The 23,912-nt window shown below is 45.1% G+C and overlaps 1 protein-coding gene across 1 annotated transcript in view; it reads right to left on the bottom strand.

Annotated features, from left to right (window-relative positions):
- Window positions 1–23,912, bottom strand: part of tert (telomerase reverse transcriptase) — a 68,839-nt gene that overhangs the window by 30,122 nt on the left and 14,805 nt on the right. The window contains exons 5-11 of the mRNA XM_041184021.1: window positions 22,473–22,661; window positions 15,302–15,463; window positions 10,007–10,102; window positions 4,594–4,679; window positions 3,117–3,230; window positions 2,874–2,945; window positions 1,526–1,714 (exon numbers count right to left, since the gene is read on the bottom strand). Of these exons, the coding sequence (XP_041039955.1) occupies window positions 1,526–1,714; window positions 2,874–2,945; window positions 3,117–3,230; window positions 4,594–4,679; window positions 10,007–10,102; window positions 15,302–15,463; window positions 22,473–22,661 (908 nt within the window). The remainder of the gene's footprint in view (window positions 1–1,525; window positions 1,715–2,873; window positions 2,946–3,116; window positions 3,231–4,593; window positions 4,680–10,006; window positions 10,103–15,301; window positions 15,464–22,472; window positions 22,662–23,912) is intronic.

Raw genomic sequence — 23,912 nt, 5'->3', positions numbered from 1 at the left:
TTTGCAACCATTTGCCAAAGAGCACCAAGTTAGGTATTCCAGTGGGTGGGTGACAGGGGTTGTATAGAACTTGGGAGTATTGCTGAAATAAAGAGACATGTCGAAGCTTTTCGTCTTGCACTCACCAGGACACTCGCAAGAATACCAATAGAAAGGGAAAACAACAATTTATACTGTATGTGAAGAGTGCTGATTGGTTGACAAGTGGCGCTGCCATGGAGAATGCACCACTGATGATGACTGACAGTATATGGACTATGTTTCTCAGGAAATTTGGCAATTTACCAAAGGAAGGGTTTAACACAATTATCTTGCAATCTTGCAACAACAATAATGCTCCGAATAGTGATTCAACCGGTCCAACTGAATGCAAGACAAAATCAAGCTAATGAATCTACTTACAAATCAGAAGTGTATTATTTGGCCTGGATTTATGATGCAGGCATTACCCTCACTAACTGCAAAATGTTAAGAAATAACCTGATAGTCAAATGTCATTTCAGGGAAGGCGAGAGGCGCCTGCTCATCCATACATACACAGAGGGTGAGTTCAGTCAGGTAGTTTTAATGGAGTTTTTAAACAAGTATTTTTTTTGTGGGCATGTATCGTGACCAACAGTGATAGATGACAATTTCCATAATGAAATCTCATGATCTGGAGTGCTGCTCTGCCACAGTCTGACTCAACGTTCGCTGTTGTGCCATGTGATGTGAAATTAAATTGTACAGTATTTTTGTCTGTATGTAGCAAATTGTGAATGCTGACTATAATTAACCTTTAAGATGCTGGCATGTATTTTAAAATACAAACAAGACTACAACAGTTATTGACTGGAGGCTGGAACATTTTGAAAGTTAGCCACAGGGTTGAATAGTGATTGCTTGGAAGTATCAATTGGGATCTTAATTGGGACTGCTTAATTGAAGAAATATTTTGCATAAATGATTCCTATTATACATGTATGTTAAAGGTTGGCAAATACACAATGTCTTGCATACATCATAACACCATGTTCCTCCACTGTGACAGCATAAAGATCAAATCCAGTTGAAGGTCAAATCCATTCGAAGATGTTAATTTACTTGTTATTTATTTAAACCTTGCAATTATCTAATAGGATTTAATTTGTGAAACCAACTTTGCATTAAAGTGTCACTCAGTAAAAGTCTTTTTATGGGAACAACTGGTAGACAAGAAAAAAGAGCCTCAGTTCCACAATTACCAAATGATCAGGAAAGAAGCTGCTGCTCAATATCAGGTGACTGCTTTCCCTCTTTAAAATGTGTTTCTCCATTCCACTCCCCAGTTGAGAAGAAGAGTCAATTAACCTGCTCTCAATTCCACTTTTAAAAACCACCAAGGGGGTGCTGCAAAAGCCTAAGGTCACTTCCTTTCCGCCCACACGCCCTCCTATTTGGGCCGCTGCTCAATCCTTACTCCCAAATGCGCGGCCGAGATGGTCAACTCGGTGTTTAAGGAACCGTGCTTACATGAACAGGCCCGATACGATATGGCTCCTCCTACCTGGAATAGTCACAGTAGACTTCAAGTGTCTGTGTATCAAACAGCAGGCCACACCAAGGGAAGAGAGTGTGTTCTGGCAACAACTTGGCCTTGCTGCAGCCTGGAAGGTTCTCATCAAGAGCAAAGTTGACCACCGTTTTGTGGGGACTCATAAAACAGCCATACTCTGGGATTCCTGCAGCCAGAATTCTTGACCATTAAGAAACACAAATAATTAGTTGTTCAGTACGACCTCTTCAGAGCACTAGTTCACAGCAACAGAAAACAAACAGTAGTGTAATCCCTCAATTAGGGGGGGTCAGCTGAGTCTCAGTTGGTAGCACTCTTGCCTCTGAGTCACAAGGTTCCAGGTTCAAATCCAACTCCAGGGTTTGAGCACAGAAATCATGGCTGGCACTCCAGTGCAGTTGAGACATGAAACCGAGGCCCAGTCTGCCCTCTCAGGTGGATGTAAAAGATCCCACAACACTATTTAGAAGAAGGGCAGGAGGTTTATCCCCTTGGCCAATATTTATCGCTGAATCCGACATCACAAAATCAGATTATCTGGTCATTATGGCATTGCTATTTGTGGGAGCTTGCTGTGCGCCTGTTGGCTGCAGCGCTTCCTAAATCACAACAGTGACTAAACTTCAAAAGTACTTCATTGGCTGTAAAGCACTTTAAGATGTTCAGTGGTCATGAAAGGTGCTATATAAATACAAGTCTTCCACTTTCTATCTGTGAAACCCTACATGGTTGCAGGCTGAGGTTCTCTGGTGCCATGGAACACTGATGTGCTGATTGGAACAGCTATCTATCATCTAAGTAAAGCTTAAACCCTACAAACAACGAAAACTTACATTTATATAGCACCTATGGCATAGATAAACACCCCAATGAGGATAATCTGACACTGTGCTGCAGAGGGAGATATGAGGCCAAGTTATCAAAAGCTTGGTCAGAGAGGCAGGTTTTACAGAGCAACTGAAAATGAGCAGAAAGGTGGGGAGGCAGAGAGACTTAGCGAGGGAATTCCAGATCTTAGGACCTCGGCAACTGCAAGCACGTCCACTAATGGGGGAGCAATAGGAATCAGGGAAGGTCAAGAGGTGAGGATCGGAAGGGTGTAGAAATCCCAGAGGGATGTAGGTCACAGAAATAGAGAGGAGCAGGGCCACAGAAGGATTCAAAAACAAGGATGAAAATTTTAAAGTCTACACTGCACCAAGTGGTCTGTGCGAAGGTGCCATAACTGAATGGTGGAAATGATGTCCCCAACACACTCCGCTGTTGTACAGAGAATGCTGAATGAGGCCATTTTAGCACACGGTCGATGGGTAGTTACTTCTTGCTCTATCTGACGTACCTTAGAAACCTTTTCGCATGTGCTAAGTGTGGAGTGACCAGCAAAAAGTCATCAACCAATCGCAGCATCAGCCTAAAGAAAAGAATCATGTGCACCAATCATTGGAATAAAGAAGAAAAATTGTAAACTAAAACCAACTTACAAAACCTAACAAAAAAAAAATCAGCTTTTCATGGTAAGTGATTGGCAATGCGATTAAACATATTAAGCTTAATGTCTAAATAAAAAGATGCCATCACTTACCCATCCTCCTGAATCCCACTGAAGAGCCTGTTCTCCATGTCACCATAACACAGGCTACATAGTAAGGTTGACAGGAGGGAGCCCTGCGGTATTCCACAACACTGGACATAGTACCTGGGAACAGGGAGACAGAATTTCATGCTTTTCATGTGATATATACTATAATTATATACAAATAGGGATTTTCTTTATAAAATAAAATCTCTGCATAACGCTCATAAACAATTTTTGAACTTCAGTTCAACTATTTTTGGTCAAATTTAACTCAATACGCTCGAAAAGCATCTCCGCAGTTTTTGAAAAAAAATTTAAGAAATGTTAATGAGGTACATCGCAAGCACATGCAGCACGTCAACTTGCAATGTCAAGTACGGACATTGGCAAACATTAACTTGGCAGAGTTAATGCCTTCCTCTTTATTTTCTTACAAACTCTGGCAGCATTCCAGATTGACCGGTCCTTACTGGGAGCTAACTAGAAATGGAATTTTTAAAGTGAGCAAATTTATTCTCACTGACGAATGTGTATTTGTTCACAGTCATGGCACATTCTTTAAATGTGTATGGTACCTGCAAAGGTTTCTCAGTGTGGATAGGAAGTGAATATGTGGAAATGGGCATGTAATTCTGGTGACTGAAGCTCCATAAAGTGTTTTGAGGTTGCGCTATACGGCTAAGTTCATTATAAAAGACTCAAAGCACATTTACCAGTCCAAGCCATAATTGGGGGCCAGTTAGCTCAGTTGGCTAGGTGGCTAGTTTGTGGAGCAGCATAATGCCGCAGGCACAGGTTCAGTCCCCGTATTAGTGGCGGTAATTCTTGGAGGCTTTGCCTTGTCCCATGCTTATGGAGTGATGCCCCTCAAGCTATGTATAACCAATTGTCTCTCTCTCTCTAATGAAGACCAATGCCTATGGTCTTTCATGGGCAAAACAAAAACAGAATTACCTGGAAAAACTCAGCAGGTCTGGCAGCATCGGCGGAGAAGAAAAGAGTTGACGTTTCGAGTCCTCATGACCCTTCGACAGAACTTGAGTTCGAGTCCACGAAAGAGTTGAAATATAAGCTGGTTTAAGGTGTGTGGGGGGGGCGGAGAGAGAGAGAGAGAGAAGTGGAGGGGGTTGGTGTGGTTGTAGGGACAAACAAGCAGTGATAGAAGCAGATCATCAAAAGATGTCACCAACAATAGTGTGCTTCATGGGCTATGGCTGATTACCTGTTCAAACTTAGGGAGGTTCCTTCAATTGGTTTTAAACAGTAACTTGAATTGAGTTCTTTGGTAGTTGTACTAATGCAGTCTCAAACCATAGAGTACTGCATTTACAAGTTTAAGAGCAGCCAAACATCACGCAATAAGGCACAGACCCCACCTGCTGGTGACTGTAAAGACATTCATTGAAAATGGATCTTTATCGCATGTGATGGTGAAACAGACTTATCAGCTCTCAGTCAAATATTCCAAGAACGCACTGCTTACTTATCCCCAATTCTGATTGTGTTATTCGCAATCATTTGCTTGAAGTAACTAAACACCTGTCCAGAGGTTTCAGTCAATGTCAGACCCTGAAAAAAAAATTACAATTGGAAAAGGTTATGAACCTCGTCGAGACTATTATTTTAGTCTATAATTCAGAGAGAGGTATAAAGTTTAATTGGATTTTTCAAAGTTTTTTTTTGTTATTCATTCATGGGATATAGGCATCACTGGCTAGGCCAGCATTTATTGCCCATCCCACTCAACAACTAGAGGGCACAGATTCAAAATAATTGGCAAAAGGAATAAATGTGATGTGAGGAAAACTTTTTTCACCCAGAGGGTGGTTGGAGTCTGGAACAAACTTCCTGAAAGGGTGGTGGAGGCAGGTTCGATCGAGGTATTCAAAAGGGAATTGGATTTCTACCTGAAAAGAGAGAATGCGCAAGATTACAGGGGTAAGGCAGGGGAGTGGGACTAGGTAGAATGCTTTTTAGAGAGCCAGACTCAATGGGTCAAATGACCTCCTTCTGTACTGTAAAGGTACTGTGATACTGTGATCCCTAATTGCCCTCAAGAAGGTGGTGGCAAACTGCCTTCTTGAACCACTGTAGTCCCTGTAAATAGATAGGTCAATACTTAAGAGTGCCCTTATGTAGAAATGTACTGCCGAGAGGCTTTTTTGGCTGAACAACAAATTTTATTTACAGAGCTGCTGGATTAGCTGCTTGCTTCTAGCAAGGCTACAATGCACTCTCTAGACTAGGAAAACTTCGTCCCTTATATGATTCCCCGCGCTAGATGTTGATTGGCTGTTCTGACCATGTGACCCTTACTCAGTAACGTTGGCCTTAAAGCAACAATCATCACATCCTTCCCCCTTTAATTCCTTGTATTACAATCCTTATTTACACAAACTATGCAGGTGAATAGAAAACAATATCAAAAATCTTAGAAATAATCACACTTGCACTTTGTCATGAATTCAGATTATACGCTTCAGTCCAGTAAATACAAATCAAGTCTTTGAGGGGGTTTTCTGTTCCGGGTGGAGCAGTGTAACTCTATATAGCCTGAGGCTCTCCTACAGGATCGATACTAATAGGAACTGCGATAACGAGTAGCTCTTTTGGCGCAGACAGTTCATTATTATTTGATTCAATGGAGACATCAGTCATATCTATAACAGGTCAATCAGGTACTTCGGTGCTTATGGGCTTGATAACATTCCTTGGTGACAACAGTGACTGTGGAAGCGTCTCCCTGCTCCTCAGGTGATCCACATGTTTACGAACAATCCGGCCTTCCACGTCTACTTGGTAATGAAAGGGGTCCGGTCTCACAGACAATAATGCCTGGAATCTAACTTGAACCGCCACCAAAGTTCCTTAAACAAGCAGCTTCATCTACCATAAATTTCCGGGCTCTACTATGCAAATTGTGGCTTGTTTTCCGATTATTTTGGTTCTTCTCTACCCTCCCTGGCAAATTTGGAAATACGAGGCTCAGCCTTCATAAGCAGTTCTGCTGGTGGGACTCCCATTGTTACATGTGGAGCCGTGCGGTAGCTAAGAAGGAAGCGTGAGACTTTGATTTCCCAGGCTCCTCCCGACAATTTTTTTAGTCCTCACCTGAAAATTTAGACTACCCTCTCAGCTAATCTGTTTGATGCTGGGCGGTAAGGTGCAGTTCGGATGTGCTTAATGCGGTTTAGACTGGTGAAGTTCTGAAATTCAGCACTTGTAAATATGACTCCATCGCCTGATACAATGACACCGGGCAATCCATGAGTCAAAAAGCACTGGTGTAACCTTTCGAAGGTAGCATGCGATGTAGGTGATTTCACCTCAAATATCTCCATCCATTTTGAGTGTGCAATTATGAGTAAAAACATTGTGCCTAGGAATGGACCCACGTAGTCAATATGGATCCGCACCCATGGTCAGCCAGGCCATTCCCAAGGATGCAGTGGGGCTACAGCTGGCAATTTTTGCTGCAGTTGGCACTGTTGACAGTGCTTGACCAGCTTCTCGATATCTGCATCTATACCAGGTCACCACGCGTAACTCTGGATGAGCATTTTCATCCTAGAAACGCCAGGATGAGCGCTGCGTAATTAGGTTAGGAGCAGTGGTACAGGTACAGGAACTCTTGCTCCCCAGGGTATGATGTCATCCTGACAACTCAATTGGTATTTGTGGGTAAAAAATAGTTTCATTTCCCCAGAGGCTGGCTCATTTAGCCATCCTGTAAGTATCTGGTCTCTTACTTTGGACAGAAGCGGATCTCGATTGGTCCAGTTCCTGATCTGCTTTGCGCAGATGGGCGACGTATCTAAAAATTTCAATGCAAGGACGATTTCTTGGGGTACAGGGGTATGTGAAATGCTTTCTTGCAAGGGTAGGCGGCTATGGGCTTCTGTATTCACAATGTGTATCCCAGATCGGTGCTTGAAAGTGTATTCGTAGGCAGACAGTATCAATGCCCATCACTGAATTCTTGCCGAGGCTATCAGTGGGATAGCCTTGTCTTCTTTGAAAAGACCCAAAAGCAGTTTACGATCGGAGACGACAGTAAAGTGCCTGCCTTGTAGTTTTTTATTGGATAAATTTAACTCCGAAGATAATTGGCAGCCCTTCCTTCTCAATCTATGAATAACCTTTTTCCGCAACTGAGAGGGTTCTTATACATAACCTATTGGCCTCTCAGAGCCATTGCCCATTCCATGGGACAATACTGCATCAATGCCATATGGAGAGGCATCACAGGTCAGCATCAATTCTTTAGATGGGCTGAAGTGCACTACAAGGTTGAGGATTGCAGCAGTTGTTTCACTCTGTTAAAGGCTTCCTCCTGTGGAGACTTCCAGGACTAGCGATGGTGTTTCTTCAGCAATATGTGCAAGGGTCGATAAGTTGGGTAAAAATCGCCCACAGACGTTTACCATCCCTGAAAATGATTGGAGCTTGGTGCCATTTGTGGGGAAAGGCACCTCCTTTATCGCTTTAACTTTTTCTTCTGCAGGGTGTAATCCTTGTTCATCTACACAGTGCCCCAGATAGGAAACCTCGGTGGCTGGAAAGTGCACTTCTCCTTTGTTAGGTGAACTCCACCTTCCAGAAATCTTTTTAATACCTCCTCCAAATTTGTTAAATGCTCGGCCTCTTGTCAATCCAGTTATACTACACCCTGTGGTAATCCCTAGAGCAAACTCTCCATCGTCCTTTGCACATGCTGAAGACATGCCTAAAGGTAGGCGCGTTTACCGGAATAGGCCTTTGTGTGTGCTTATTGTGACACGCCCCCGGGATGTGTTATCTAACTCGAGTTGCTGCTTCGCGTGGCTCATATCCAACTTGGTGTAGGATTGACCTCCTGCCAGCTTTGAGCACAAGTCCACAATTCTTGGAATTGAATATATATCCAACTTGGTGGCCCGATTAACTGTTAGTTTATAATCGCCGCCAATGCAGACGGTCCTATCCAGTTTAGGTAGGGGGACGATAGGTGCTGCCCGTTCTGAAAATTGAACCGGCTGTATGATGCCTAGTTCCTTCAAAATCCACTTTTTCTCATAAGACATATGGTGCCGGCCTTGCCCTAACAAAATCGGGGAGTTGCCCCTGGATCAACATAAATCTTGGCTTGCAAGCTTTTGATTTTTCCTAATACATTTGCGAAAGAAGCTGTCGTTTTTTTTTAAACGATCCAAGCAGTCCTCCTGCCCGCACTTGAAAAATTTCAGGCCAATTTAACTTGATTTCTTTTAGTCAGTCACAGCCCAGGAGGCTTGGTCCTTCCCCAGCCACTACTATGACTGGGAGCTGGGCTGACTGCTGCCCATAGCTCACAGGTACCATGATGGTGCCTTTCGCTTTTATTGCTTCTCCCGTGTAAGTCTTCAACTGGACAGAAGTTCTTTCCAGGCTCGAATGTTGGGTACCTTCTCTCAGGTACTGAAATGTGCGCTCACTCATCACTGTGGCTGATGCCCCTGTATCCACCTCCATAACTAGAGGTTTCCTGCTTATGTGGAGTGTGACAGTAATAGGAATTACCTTGATTGCTTTAAGATTAAAAAGAGAGTGAATGTCAGAATCAGTTATTTCAGGTTCTTTCACATTATGTATTTGTAACATCTTTGCTGACTGGTCACTTGGCGATCTGGACTTAGCTCTGCACTGCTTTGTCAAATGTCCTCTTCGGCGACAGTAATAGTACTTGGCTTCCTTAAATCTACATGGTTCGGGAGTGTGGTTACCCCCACATCGGTAACATTTCAACTTCAGGATCACTGTCAGGTTGCCTCCGGTATATCTTTTTGATTTCTGGGTGATTGGGAATGATTCCAGCTTTGTGGCTGCTTCAGCGGTTTTGGGACCATGCCTGGCTGCAGGTTCCCAGCCTAACTGGTAAACGGCTCCATTTTGCAAGCTCTGTAGCTCCTGCGAACCTTTTTCAGTGCCAGCGCCATCTCCATTGCTTGTTTACAATTTATATCGACTTCTGCCAGCAATCGACACTGAACTAACGCCACGAACTAACCGATCTGATAACATATCGTTCAAGATCGCTCCAAAGTCACAATGCTCTGACAATTGCTTCAACCTAGCAATATAAGTATAGCGACCGATTTGCCTGGGGCCCTCACCCCCGTATTAAATTTGAATCTTTGCGTAACGACTGATGGTTTGGACTGAAAATGGCCCATCACTAAGTCCACGAGCTCAATGAATGATTTGGAGTCAGGCATGCTTGGGGTTGTGAGGCTGTGAGTAAGGTTGTAGGTTTGACTCCCACAGACACTCAAGGGAATTTCTTTGTGCTTTGCTTCTTCCCCTATTTCGTTGGCCTGGAAATAAAACCCAAAGCGCTCGATGTATTGACTCCAGTCCTCCGTGGAGGAGTCAAATAGGTCAGTCCTCCTGAAGAGAGGCATCCTGGTGAATATATATATATATATATTTTAAAAACCAAGATACTCTCAGTTGTAGGGCGAGTGGTAGTGCCAGGATCAATTATCCTTGACGCCAGATGTAGAGATGTACTACCAAGAGGCTTTTGTAGTTGAACAACAGACTTTATCTACAGAGCTGCTGGATTAGTCGCCTGCTTCTTGCAAGGCGACAATACACTCTCTAGACTAGGAAAACTCCACCCCTTCTAAGATTCCCTAGCTCTAGGTGTTGATTGGCTGTTCTGACCATGTGACCCTTACTCAGTAAGGCTAGATTTAAAGCAACAATCGCCACACCTCGCGTAGACAAGAACTGGTTTGATATTCTTAAGAACTCTCCTAAGCTCAATCAAAATATTTGTCAATATTTCCAAAAATGAATCAGCAGCAAAGGAGGAAACATCACATTCGTCTTAGGTAGTCTCTCCCTTCTGTGGCAGGGATTGGACATAATCTCACCTGCTCAACCAGTACAGTGTTTTGCAGAGGGGTATCCTGCTGTAGATGGGACACAAATTCCTTCATGTTTGGCAAGAGATCCATCATAGTAGAAACCTGAATATCGATAGTATATGACAGAAGAAAAAACATCTTGGTTACCGTTAAGAGATGGGTAAAGGTGTGGCAGAGAGAGGAAGTTTATGCACCAAATCCTTTACACAGGACAACAACATGGTTACAAAGCAGGAGGAGAAAGGCAGGGAAATCAAGAAGTGGCGATGACACAAAGATTAAGGTTTAAAAACTTATATCTTACATCTTCAAAATACACCAGATCAGTGGCTGTAGCTTTCTGTTCTTACCCCTCTGAAGGCTGACCAGAAAAGTGACAGATAACATGATCATCACTGGGGAATCACGTACACTTCATTATTTGAAAGTCATGAAAGCAATGCAAACATTTGGCACTTGGTCCCTACCAATGATGAGCAGATAGTGGTAAACGCCTAGAGTTTCCACTTGGTCATAATGGTTTTCCAGCATAATTAGGATGAAATCGACACAAGATCGCGGAAATTACATGCAGCGCAAATCGAGTTTCCACAATCTTTTGTGCTAGAGGCTGGCCCCACCCATAATAATTGGCCACTCATCCAAATGGGATTAATTACTGCTGAGAGAGCTTCCGCTAATTCCACTCATTTGCAGGCCTTCAATGCGCCTCAAAATTAAACTAGTTCTTTTAGCCACAAGGGTACAACCAGGTACGTTTCAAAAGCCTTTGAATGTAATTTTTTTTTTTCAATTTACAAACAAATGGAATACTGCAACCGGGTATCATGAGTGAAAGGTTCCATACATCTTTTGAAATTTACTTTGGTAATTTCAAATCGGGTTACTTACAAGGGCTGGAATGGCGCAGATTGTAAGTATCTATTTTTTCTGCGGTAAGCACATTTTCAGCTTTATTAATTAAACTGCACCAAGCCCCCGCTCTTAAATGTATCAAGGAATATTTTGAAAGCAAAGTGTTTTTTTTTAAAAAAAGCGACATTTTGAAACACTGCCTGATTGCGCTGGTACACGACAGATATTCCACTCAGCACTGTACAAATACAATATGGGTACAAACTTGAGAGAGGTAAAAAAAAACACTTTCTAAAATGGGCACAATTTTTGGGTGCGGGTTGCACCCATAGCATCCAAAGTGGAAACTCTACCCTGCCGCATTTTGACCAATCCGATCGGTTCATCTGGTCACCCTCCCACTTGGTTACGACACTCTTGTGCAAATCAATTACAATTATGAAATCTGCATATCAGCAACTCGCAGTTTCTGCTGTTTAATGAATGCATCCTTTCATTCTTGAGTATGTAGTTTCAAGCAATCAGTTCAAAATGTGGCCATTAAATATTTCGCTTGGAAGTGCTGCATCTGAGAAGTGCAGCAGACAAACGTGCGCCGGCAATAAGGCCATTTTAACACAGAATCTATATTTGGCTCGACAGGTCGGACATTTCAAGCGGGTGAGAATTCTGGGATTAATTAGAATATGAATGCATTGGAACTTGCTTCTGAAAAGAGGACAGAATCAGTAACTAAAGGCACGGGGTCAAAGGTATGCAAAAAAAAACGATGATAAATTCAGACTTTTTCTTTAGAGCTGAGAAGGTGATCTGAACATTTACAAGAATGTAAATAAGAGACAAAGAAACAAATCAAAGGGGAGGTTAGGAAAGAATTCCTTGCGCAGTGGAATGCTTTGTCACAAACTGTGTCTGAGGAAGAGTTCATAAATGATTTTAAAGAGAATTAGACGTCTGCTTGGAAAATAGTATTATTAATGGGTCTAAGACACAAACAGGAGTTTGGTGATAAAGTAAGTGACTCATTGGGAGAAAAACGTGGGCTAGGACTTTCCCCCTGTCGGGGAGGGGTGGGGCAAGATGAAGAGCGGGCCCAAGGAGGCGTGTCTCCGATCATCGCCCCCAATCGGGGGCGCACCGCCAATTTACATGGGGCGAGCCAATTAAGGCCCACCCAGCGTGACGTCCACACTGAAGCCGCCATGCACTCCCTGTGCGAGCGGGGGGAAATCCCTAAACACGAGTGCGCTCTTTCATGCATACACACACAAGAGTGTACTCATCTCCCTGAGGCTAAGTGCTGCCTCAGGGAGATGGGCTGCACATTGAAAAATATTAAAAATAGAAAAAGAAAATTCCCAGACATGTCCCCTCATGTAACACTGTCACATGAGTTGGGACACGTCCATAACTTTTAAAACCACTTTTATTAAATTTTTTAAACCCAACATGAAACCTCATCCTGCCCGTGGATGAGGTTTCATGCTCATTCTAACTCCCGCCAGAGCTCCTGGCCTGCCCACCAATCTTAAGGTTGGACAGGCAGGTCCGTTAATTACTTTAATGACTCTGTCAATGGCCTCTATTGGCCATTGACAGGTCGGCGGGTGCACAGCTGATTTTGCTGCGCCCCCACCTACCTGAAAATTTAAATGGGGCACGGTGATGTCGGGAGTTCCACTCAACGTCACCGCGCATCACTTTATGTGTCGGCGAGCGGGCCCTGCCCAACGGGAAAATCCTGGCCACGAGTACAGACTTCATGGGCCGAGTGACCGGTTGCAGTTTGTAAGATTCTACGTTCACTTTTCCTTTACCAGCTTCCCCAAAGCATGGAAACCAGTCAGGCCAATCTCACCAGTCAGGCCAATCTCACCAGTCAGGCCCAGTCTGGCCACCCTCACCAGTCAGGCCAATCTCACCAGTCAGGCCCAGTCAGGCCAATCTCACCAGTCAGGCCAATCTCACCAGTCAAGCCCATCTCACCAGTCAGGCCCTGTCAGGCCACTCTCACCAGTCAGGCCAATCTCACCAGTCAGGCCAATCTCACCAGTCAGGCCAATCTCACCAGTCAGGCCAATCTCACCAGTCAGGCCAATCTCACCAGTCAGGCCCAGTCTGGCCACCCTCACCAGTCAGGCCAATCTCACCAGTCAGGCCAATCTCACCAGTCAGGCCAATCCCACCAGTCAGGCCCAGTCTGGCCACCCTCACCAGTCAGGCCAATCTCACCAGTCTGGCCACCCTCACCACTCAGGCCAATCTCACCAGTCAGGCCCAGTCAGGCCAATCTCACCAGTCAGGCTCATCTCACCAGTCAGGCCAATCTCACCAGTCAGGCCAATCTCACCAGTCAGGCTCATCTCACCAGTCAGGCCAATCTCACCAGTCAGGCCAATCTCACCAGTCAGGCTCATCTCACCAGTCAGGCCAATCTCACCAGTCAGGCCAATCACACCAGTCAGGCCAATCTCACCAGTCAGGCTCATCTCACCAGTCAGGCCAATCTCACCAGTCAGGCCAATCTCACCAGTCAGGCCAATCTCACCAGTCAGGCCCAGTCTGGCCACTCTCACCAGTCAGGCCAATCTCACCAGTCAGGCCACTCTCACCAGTCAGGCCAATCTCACCAGTCAGGCCCAGTCAGGCCAATCTCACCAGTCAGGCCAATCTCACCAGTCAGGCCAATCTCACCAGTCAGGCCACTCTCACCAGTCAGGCCAATCTCACCAGTCAGGCCAATCTCACCAGTCAGGCCAATCTCACCAGTCAGGCCCAGTCAGGCCAATCTCACCAGTCAGGCTCATCTCACCAGTCAGGCCAATCTCACCAGTCAGGCCAATCTCACCAGTCAGGCCAATCTCACCAATCAGGCCAATCTCACCAGTCAGGCCACTCTCACCAGTCAGGCCCAGTCAGGCCAATCTCACCAGTCAGGCCAATCTCACCAGTCAGGCCAATCTCACCAGTCAGGCCAATCTCACCAGTCAGGCTCATCTCACCAGTCAGGCCAATCTCACCAGTCAGGCCAATCTCACCAGTCAGGCCAATCTCACCAGTCAGGCCAATCTCACCAGTCAGGCCCAGTCTGGCCACTCTCACCAGTCAGGCCAATCTCACCAGTCAGGCCACTCTCACCAGTCAGGCCAATCTCACCAGTCAGGCCCAGTCAGGCCAATCTCACCAGTCAGGCCAATCTCACCAGTCAGGCCAATCTCAGCAGTCAGGCCACTCTCACCAGTCAGGCCAATCTCACCAGTCAGGCCAATCTCACCAGTCAGGCCAATCTCACCAGTCAGGCCCAGTCAGGCCAATCTCACCAGTCAGGCTCATCTCACCAGTCAGGCCAATCTCACCAGTCAGGCCAATCTCACCAGTCAGGCCAATCTCACCAGTCAGGCCAATCTCACCAATCAGGCCAATCTCACCAGTCAGGCCACTCTCACCAGTCAGGCCCAGTCAGGCCAATCTCACCAGTCAGGCTCATCTCACCAGTCAGGCCAATCTCACCAGTCAGGCCCAGTCAGGCAATCTCACCAGTCAGGCCAATCTCACCAGTCAGGCCCAGTCAGGCAATCTCACCAGTCAGGCCAATCTCACCAGTCAGGCCAATCTCACCAGTCAGGCCAATCTCACCAGTCAGGCAATCTCACCAGTCAGGCCAATCTCACCAGTCAGGCCCAGTCAGGCAATCTCACCAGTCTGGCCCATCTCACCAGTCTGGCCCATCTCACCAGTCTGGCCCATCTCACCAGTCTGGCCCATCTCACCAGTCTGGCCCATCTCACCAGTCTGGCCCATCTCACCAGTCTGGCCTATCTCACCAGTCTGGCCTATCTCACCAGTCAGGTCCAGTCAGGCCAATCTCACCAGTCAGGCCCATCTCACCAGTCAGGCCCATCTCACCAGTCAGGCCCATCTCAACATGCTGGCCCATCTCACCAGTCTGGCCCATCTCACCAGTCTGGCCCATCTCACCAGTCTGGCCCATCTCACCAGCCAGGCCAATCTCACCAGTCTGGCCCATCTCACCAGTCAGGCCAATCTCACCAGTCAGGCCCATCTCACCAGTCTGGCCCATCTCACCAGTCTGGCCTATCTCACCAGTCAGACCAATCTCACCAGTCTGGCCCATCCCACCAGTCAGGCCCATCTCACCAGTCAGGCCAATCTCACCAGTCAGTTGAGTCTCCACATCCAGCAGCTGCTAAAACTTTTACTGCAAATTCAAAAGCACCAAGTTTGCCAACAATGTTGACACTTTTGAAGAAGAAAATGATCCTTTTAGACTCAAAATTTGTACAGAGCCTGGCTTTAGATACAACATATAGGAGATGAAACAGTCGAATTTAATAATACCCATCAATATTTTCAAGCAGCTATTTTCAGTCATCAGATCACTGATCTTCAGCTAAGTCTCACACACAGGATGCCACAAGTCTGTACCTGACTTTTGAATGACTTTCTAATTTGTCCGTTGGAATCCATCCAGACCTTTGTGTAGTGCCGGATGCAGTAACTCTCTTGTACCGTGGGATCCAGTATTCCTGAAATCACTTCCATTAACTTGGCATGAGGAATGGTGTCGTAGGCACCAGTGACATCTGCCTGCAACAAGAATAGTTTTATGTTTAACTCTCTGGTGCGTTACCCCACAGTGCACCTTTCAAACTAGCCATGTCAGCATGGCCAGAGGCCAAGAGATGAGCTTCAAAGTCTAAATGACAGGTTTAAGACTGAAGTGTATAACCTAGGTTGACAATTCAATACAGTACTGAGACAATGCTGCATTGTCAGTGGGCCTGTCTTTCAGACAGATGTTAACCCAAAGTCGTACCTGTTTGTTCAGGTGAAGATTCGGGGTTTCGATGGCATTATTCAAAGGAAAGCAGGGAGTTTTCCTTGTGCCCTGGCCAACATTCCTCCCTCAGCTCTCAGCAAAACAGACTAAATGGTCCTCAACCCTGTCCGGCCCATCTCCCACGCATCGGCCCTCACGCCTTCTCCTCCCTCTCAGAAACATGATAGGGTCCCCCTTGTCCTCACTTATCACCCCACCAGCCTCCGCATTCAAAGGATCATCCTCCGCCATTTCCGCCAACTCCAGCATGATGCCACTACCAAACACATCTTCCCTTCACCCCCACTGTCGGCATTCCATAGGGATCGTTTCCACCCGGACACGCTGGTCCACTCCTCCATCACCCCCTACTCCCCAACCCCCACCTATGGCACCACCCCATGCCCATGCAAAAGATGTAACACCTGCCCCTTCACTTCCACTCTCCTCACCGTCCAAGGGCCCAAACACTCCTTTCAAGTGAAGCAACATTTCACTTGCATTTCCCCCAAATTAGTCTACTGCATTCGTTGCTCCCAATGTGGTCTCCTCTACATTGGAGAGACCAAACGTAAACTGGGCGACCGCTTTGCAGAACACCTGCGGTCTGTCTGCAAGAATGACCCAAACCTCCCTGTCGCTTGCCATTTTAACACTCCACCCTGCTCTCTTGACCACATGTCTGTCCTTGGCTTGCTGCATTGTTCCAGTGAAGCCCAACGCAAACTGGAGGAACAACACCTCATCTTCCGACTAGGCACTTTACAGCCTTCCGGACTGAATATTGAATTCAACAACTTTAGGTCTTGACCTCCCCCCTCCATCCCCACCCCTTTTCTGTTTCTTCTCCCTTCCTTTTGTTTTTTTCCAATAAATTATATAAATTTTTCTTTTTCCCACCTATTTCCATTATTTTAAAATATTTTTAAATCTTTTATGCTCCCCCCACCCCCACTAGAGCTATATCTTGAGTGCCCTACCATCCATTCTTAATTAGCACATTCGACACCTATGTGTTCTTTTGTTCTGCTGTCTGTGACATCTTTTGATGATCTGCTTCTATCACTGCTTTTGCCTACAACCACACCAACCCCTCCACTTCTCCACACCACGCCCCCCACCCCCCCCCAGCCCCTCCCCCAACCACCACCTTAAACCAGCTTATATTTCACCCCTTCCTGGGATTCGCCTAGTTCTGTCGAAGGGTCATGAGGACTCGAAACGTCAACTCTTTTCTTCTCCGCCGATGCTGCCAGACCTGCTGAGTTTTTCCAGGTAATTCTGTTTTTGTTTTGTATTTCCAGCATCTGCAGTTTTTTGTTTTTTGTTTTTATCTCTGAGATTAAATGGTCATTTATTTCATGTGCGCCCTGTGCATAAGCCAGCTGCCAAGTTTAACTATAAAACAACAGTGCTTCAAAATCTTCAAAAAGTAGCTAATTAGCTTTTGGCTATATTGAGAATACGAAGGACACCACACAAATACAACTTTGTGCTCTGTGGTCTTTACTGTTCTTGTATCACATATCTGAAAAATAGCTATTTTCTATTTAACATTATAAAGAATGACCAAAATGCATGATACCATTGGGGATTTGTCTCTCATAATTTCAGTGGTTACAGTACAGTGCCATTCTCTATTTTATAGGCTATCTTGTATGTGACCACCAACCATGGGGGTTGAAAAGAGTAGAACAAAAAGACGATAAATAACCAGTGTGACAAAGTACTTAGGCTTTAAAGCTTGAAATTTGGTAAGAGGAAAGACCAAGGAGGCAAGAAATTCCAAGTATTTGAGATGATACAAAAACAGAAAATGCTGGAAAAACTCAGCAGGTCTGACAGCATCTGTGGAGAGAGAAACAGAGTTAATGTTTCGAGTCTGTACGACCCTTCTTCAGAAATAAAGAGGAGTAAAAATGTGATAAAATTTATACTGCTTGGGGCGGGGGGGGGGGCAGGTGAAGCTGGATAGAAGGCCAGCGATAGGCGGGGGGCAAAGGATGGATTGACAAAGATGTCATGAACGAAAGAGTGTTAATGATAGTGGTAGAGGCTTAAAAAAGGTGCTGATAATGGCATAAAGTATTTGAGGTCCTGGGAATGACAAATTTGCACTTGAAGGACAAAAGAGGAAAGGCAATACCAATAAAATCATAAAGGTAGCACAGGGAGGATGAAGCTAGAAGGAGATCATCTGCCAACAACAACTTATATTTATATAGTGCCTTTAACACAATGAAACATCCCAAGGCACTTCACAGGAGCATTATAAAACAATATATGACACCAAGCCACATAAGGAAATATTAGGTCATCTGGTCAAAAACCTGGTCAAAGAGAGGTAGGTTTTAAGGAGTGTCTTAAAGGAGGAACATGAGGTAGAGAAGCAGAGGTGTAGGGAGCGTATTCCAGAGCTTGAGACCCTGGCAATCAATAGTGGAGCAATCAGAACTGGGAATGTACTGGAAGCCAGAATGAGAGCAGCACAGATATTCCGGAGGGTTGTGGGGTTGGAAAGGATGACAGAGATAGGGAGGGGCAAGGCCGTGTCAGCCAAAGTTTTGCTTGTATTTTGTCCTGAAAATGAGATCAGCCATGATCGTATTGAATGGCGGGGCAGGCTCGAGGGGCTGAATTGCCTGCTCCTGCTCCTAGTTCTTACTTTCTTAAATGCAAGACTAGTGTTAGAAGTGCCTTCCCAAATACTGGAGAAACTTATGCTTTACAGAGAATTAGAAGTTGTTGAAACAAAAATAAACTGCAGTAAATGAGGAAATTGTGCTTCTTGCTACAGCTTTAGCAATGAAAGCAATGTGGGGTGTCCTCTTTGAGATCAGAGGAGATAATGAGGCCAAAGGTCACAAGAACACAAGAAATGGGAGCAGTAGAATATATGTCCCATCGAGCCTGCCCCACCGTTCAATACGACCATGGCTGATCGTGGGCTTCAACTCCATTTTCTCACCCACTCCCCATATCCTTTGATTCCCTGAGTGACCAAAAATCTGTCTATCCCAGTCTTAAATGTATTCAACAATGGAGTCGACCCTCCAAGGTAGAGAATTCCAAAAATTCACAACGCTTTGAGCAAAGTAATTTCTCCTCATCTCAGTCCTAAATGATTGGCCCCTTATCCTGAGACTGTGCTCTGTGTTTTTGACTCCCCAACCGGCGGAAACAATCTCTTAGCAGCTACCCTATCAAACCCCCTCAGAATTTTGTAGGTTTCAATGAAATCACCTCTCACTCTTCTAAACTCCAGAGAATATACACCCAATTTACTCAGCCTCTCATCACAGGACAACTCCCTCATCCCAGGGAACAATCTAGTGAACTGGAGCACCCCCACTGCAAGTATATCCTTTCTAAAATGTGGAGGCCAAAACTGCACACACTACTCCAGATGTGGTCTCACCAACAGGTGAAGGAAGACTAAATTTGGAATTTAGGTTGGAGCACAGGGGTAGGCCATTCAACTCTTTCAGCCCCACCACCCCCCAATCCATCATTCAATTAGACCTTGGCTCATCTGCATCTTAACTCCATCCACCTGTCTTTGTTTTGTGATCTTTAATCCCCTTGGAATGGAGGAGAAATGAGAAATTGTCTTTAAAGAATTGATGGACAAAAGTAGACAATCAGTATGGAGATCAACTTGTAATGATTTAGTTACTGTATTGTAAAATGAGGTACAGATGATATAGAAGGAGGATTCTTTCCTTGCATCCCTCCAATGGATTAATGGGGGATAGCAAAAACTTGGACTTATCCAAAACACTACTCCCCGCATTCTAACTTGCCCCAAGGCCTGTTCACCCATCACTCCCATGCTTGCTGTGCTTGGCCCCTGGTCAGGCAGTGCTTGATTTTAAAATTCTCATCCTTGTTTTCAAATCCCTCCATGGCCTCACCCCTTCCCCAACTCTGGAATCTCCTCCAAGTCCTACAAGCCTCAGAAACATCTGCATTCCTCCAATTCTGGCCTCTTGCACATCCCATAAGTTTCATTGTTCCACCATTGGTGGCTGTGACATTGGCTGTCTAGGCCCTCATCTCTGGAATTCTCCCCTGAATTATCTCCACCTCTCCCTCTGCTCCTTTAAAATGCTGCTCAACCCTACCTCTTCGACCAAGCTTTCAGTCATCCGTCCTAACCTTTCCTTATGTGGCTTGGTGTCAAATTTTGTTCGATGACACCCCTGTAGAGCACCTTGGGACATTTTACTATATTAAAGGCACTATATAAATGCAGGTAGTTGTTGTTAATGAAGTTTCAGGTTGCTGCCTCTTCTAAAGGTTGCCTATTTAAAAGTAACCCATACGTAGCTAGTGCTCTACTGAAATAACGTTTTCTTTAAATTGTTTAGACGGATGCTGTTCAAACCACTTCGTTCGTCTACAAAGGTAGCTAAACACTGACACTTAGCGTGGTTACACTTGCCTCAATGTGGACGTCACGTGGAATTTACCCACCTCACAATAATTAGGCTGAGTTTTTCCAGAAGGAATTATGGCAATTCCAATGTCATTCGGATGTATCAATGATAATGTCAAAGTGGGAAAAGGACACATCCAGTGACATGCTGCCCCCCTGACCCACCCAGCAGACATCAACGTTGCTAATAGGAGAGTCTTCCAGAGGTTGTTAGGTCAGAGGGGCACAGTTTTGTAGGAAGGATACACAAAGTTATGGAACATGATGTAAGTTTCATATAGTTGATGGGTGTGCGGGGGGGGGGAAATTAACTTGAATGACTGATGGATAAAATTCATTGGGCTGGATTTTAGTGGGGCACCGTATTCCCTGCCCCAGCTAAAAAGTCAACAGGGAGCCCTTCCACCAAAATGCCGACTGCCCAGCAGCCATTTTATGCTGGAAGCAGAGTTAATTGTCTAAGGTTGAGACTTGCGTCCCCGTCTGTAGGGGAAGTTCATTCTTTAGAGAGCTGTTAGCCAATTTGTCCACTACTGGGACTACAGGCAGGCTCCGAACAAGAGGTTCTGGAACTGGACTTCAAGCTAAGTCCGAGATCTCAGTGAGGCCTGGCTGGCAGACAAGTGGGTGTGAGGGGCCAGGTTTGAGAGGCGGGGGGGGAGAGCGGTGAGTAGGGAGGAGGTTTAAAAGAGGGATCTGATCTTGGGGAAGGGGAGAGCCTCCGATGGGCACAGGGCACCCCCAAAGGAGGTTCTCAAATAGGCTGGCAGGGAACCGCAAAATCCAGCCCATTGTGTAGTTAAAAGACAGGAACAGATATCTATTTTTAATCGAAGAGATGGCGCAGCATTTGAAATTGGAAGGAATACCCAAGAGGCCGAATTCTCCAAGGGGTGGTTCATTGGAATGGGCTCAAATTCAGTTGCAAATAAAAATACTGGAACCAGAGGCAGAAGGGAAAGAAAAGAAATGAGAAAGGACATCCCAAAGGGAGTTAGAAATGGTGAAGTTAGAAAAGGAGAAAAGAGAAAGATAGAGAGAATTCTGGCTTAAAATGCTGACAGTTAAAAAAGAGACGCCAGTAATTGAGGCAGGACTTATTTCCGAGCCAGAACCCAGTGGGGAGATGTTTAAATTTGCACAAGCTCTTCCAAAATTTGAGGAGAGGGATGTTGAAGCATTCTTTATGTCATTTGTGAAGCTAGCTAAACAGAAAGCTCCTGGCCTGCAAAGAGAAAACATCTGAATCTCTTTTCCTCATATCTCTGTAACCTACTGTTTCTTTGAGGAAACCCCTGGAAAAAGGAAAAAGGGGAAACCACTGTTAGAGACATTGAAAAGCAAGTTCTCAACCAGTGGATTAAATACTGAAAATACTGGAAGACCAGCTCGTGTCATCAACAAGAACTGAAAAAATTTGGAAGACATTGATCAAAATCAACCCATCGAAACCTGTATTCCAGATTGATGCTATTGAACTGTTTTATCCCATCCCTATAATCCATGTTGTGTGTGTATGTGTGTGTGTGGGTAAAGTTTAAGTTATGGTGTTAGAAGTTATCAGTTCATATTTTTTTCTATTGCTACTAGTCAAAGACAATTTGTTCAATAAACAGTCATTTACTTATTAAGTTTACAAACTTGGTGCTCATATTCTGTTAACCTAAATTAAACAACTAGGTAGAATTGAGGCAATCTGATGGTTTGATTAAACTTTCCACATTTTTTGCGGCTCAGGGAGCAGTGGGGCTTGATATTACAGCGCACTATCCCCAGTGAGTCATGACACCTCCAATTCTCTCCCTCCTTTCCTGTAACTGCCAATACATCTTAGAGCATGATTCAGTATCTCTTCCAAGTATGAGCCCAGATAATGAATTCTGGCAATGGAAAAGATCACTGGCAAGCCTGGTTCTGCCAGAATCAGGAGCCCTTATTGACTCGTCCCCTCTTTAGCACATAAATGCAGAGGCCAGTTGTAGTGCCCCAATCGCTGCCCCATCTGAACTTGGCACAGATCAGGACTGAACCTTTCTGATGCGCGTTGCTTGGTTCTGCCATGGGCAGTGAATGCCAATTTTCAGAGGTCATTCCAGCTCTTTCTTTAGTGAGCAAGATACCTGAAGTTCCAGGCACTCTAAAGACTTAGGAAAGTATCAGGATGTTTCTCTCATTAATAGATCAATTTTAACAGTTAGAGGCACTTAAGAATTAATGTAACCCAGGTATTTCAAGAATACAGTGCAATAGATCAATCCCCACCAAGATGTCACATCACTGTTGGCGATTGGTTTAAAATTAGGAGATCATCCGGTGGAGTATCAGGACTTTATACTCACTTTCACAAAGTAATAAGGACGACTCTCTCTCACTTTTCCAGCTTTCAGACTCTGTAACGCAAATTCCCTCCATGCTTTGTAAATGTCATCAAGCCCAAAGACTGAGGAACCCATCAGGGCCGGGTTCTGTTGACACTCATAGTTCAGCACACCAAACAGGACTTTCATTTGGGAGTCGGACTGCTGGATCTGTTTTGAACATATTTTTAAAAACTGTTAAATGCCCAAAAGTTCAAGGAATAACTAAGTAATAACCTGGAACTCCCTTCCTAAATGCACTGTGGGTGTACCTAAACCACATGGACTGCAGCAGTTCAAGGTGGTGCTCACAACCACCTTCTCTAGGGCAATTAGCAATGGGCAATAAGTGCTGGACCAGCCAGTGATGCCCACATTCCATGAAAGAATAAAAAATAACTGCCCTGCGTTTATTAGAAATAATTTATTCTTCAAGTGGGCTAACTGTGGCAAGACACATTCTCCATAGTAGCGTATAATGGTTGAGGAACCAGTTCCAGTCAATCCAAACTGAGCGTGCAAGAGATATAACATCTGCCCTTTCACCTCCTTTCCTACTGACCAGGGCCAAAACACTCCTTCGAGATTAGATGGTGATTTATTTGTACTTCTTTCAATGTAATATTATGGTCTGGATCTCGTGGTTCCCAATAGTGGCAAACACTGAGAAGGCAACTGGCTTAACCCTCCCTCCCATCCCGCCAGTCCCCAGCCTTGCTCCGCACCCTGACCCACCACCACCCCCCCAATCCCAGAGTCCCCCACCAGCTCTTCTCTGACATCAGTGGGGCCGAGGATCCGGAATGGGAGAGCTGAGGGGAACAGGAGCGGAGTGCAGGGCTGGACAACCGGGGGAACTGCAGTTAAATGCACAAAGAAGAGATTGGAAATGATTAAAAAAACACTTGCCTGTTATTGAGCTGAAGACAGATCCGAAGGCAGTGCATGACTTCAGCTCGTGACATCAAGGAGGGCATGGCTTCAGGACATCCTAAAGCGCTTTCCAGTTAGTAAAGTGCTTCTGAAGTGTAGTCACTGTTTTAATGTGGGAAAGGTCATTGTGATAATGACCAAATAGCCTGTTCCAGTGATGTTAGTTGAGGAATAAATAATGGCCTGCGCACTGGTGAGAATTCCCCCGCTCTGCTTTGAAATAGGATCTGTAACGCACAACTGAGAGGTCAGGTGCCTCAGCTGAAAGACAGCACCACCAAACAATGTAGCACTCCCTCAGTACTGCACTGAAGGGTCAGCTTAGATTATGCATTCACGTCTTTGCAGTGAGAATTGAACCCAAAACCTTCCGACTCTGAGGCAAGAGCATTAGCACTAAGCAAAGTCTGACACCTTAGAAAAATATCTGTCGGGGAAGGGAATGAGGCATTTTAGACTCATCTGCTTTATGGTCCACACACAAAGCCC

Source organism: Carcharodon carcharias, chromosome 3 (genome assembly GCF_017639515.1).
Source record: "Carcharodon carcharias isolate sCarCar2 chromosome 3, sCarCar2.pri, whole genome shotgun sequence".
Lineage (NCBI taxonomy): Eukaryota > Metazoa > Chordata > Chondrichthyes > Lamniformes > Lamnidae > Carcharodon > Carcharodon carcharias.
The sequence above is the reverse complement of the archived record's forward strand: the minus strand, read 5'-3'. Positions and strand labels throughout refer to the sequence as shown.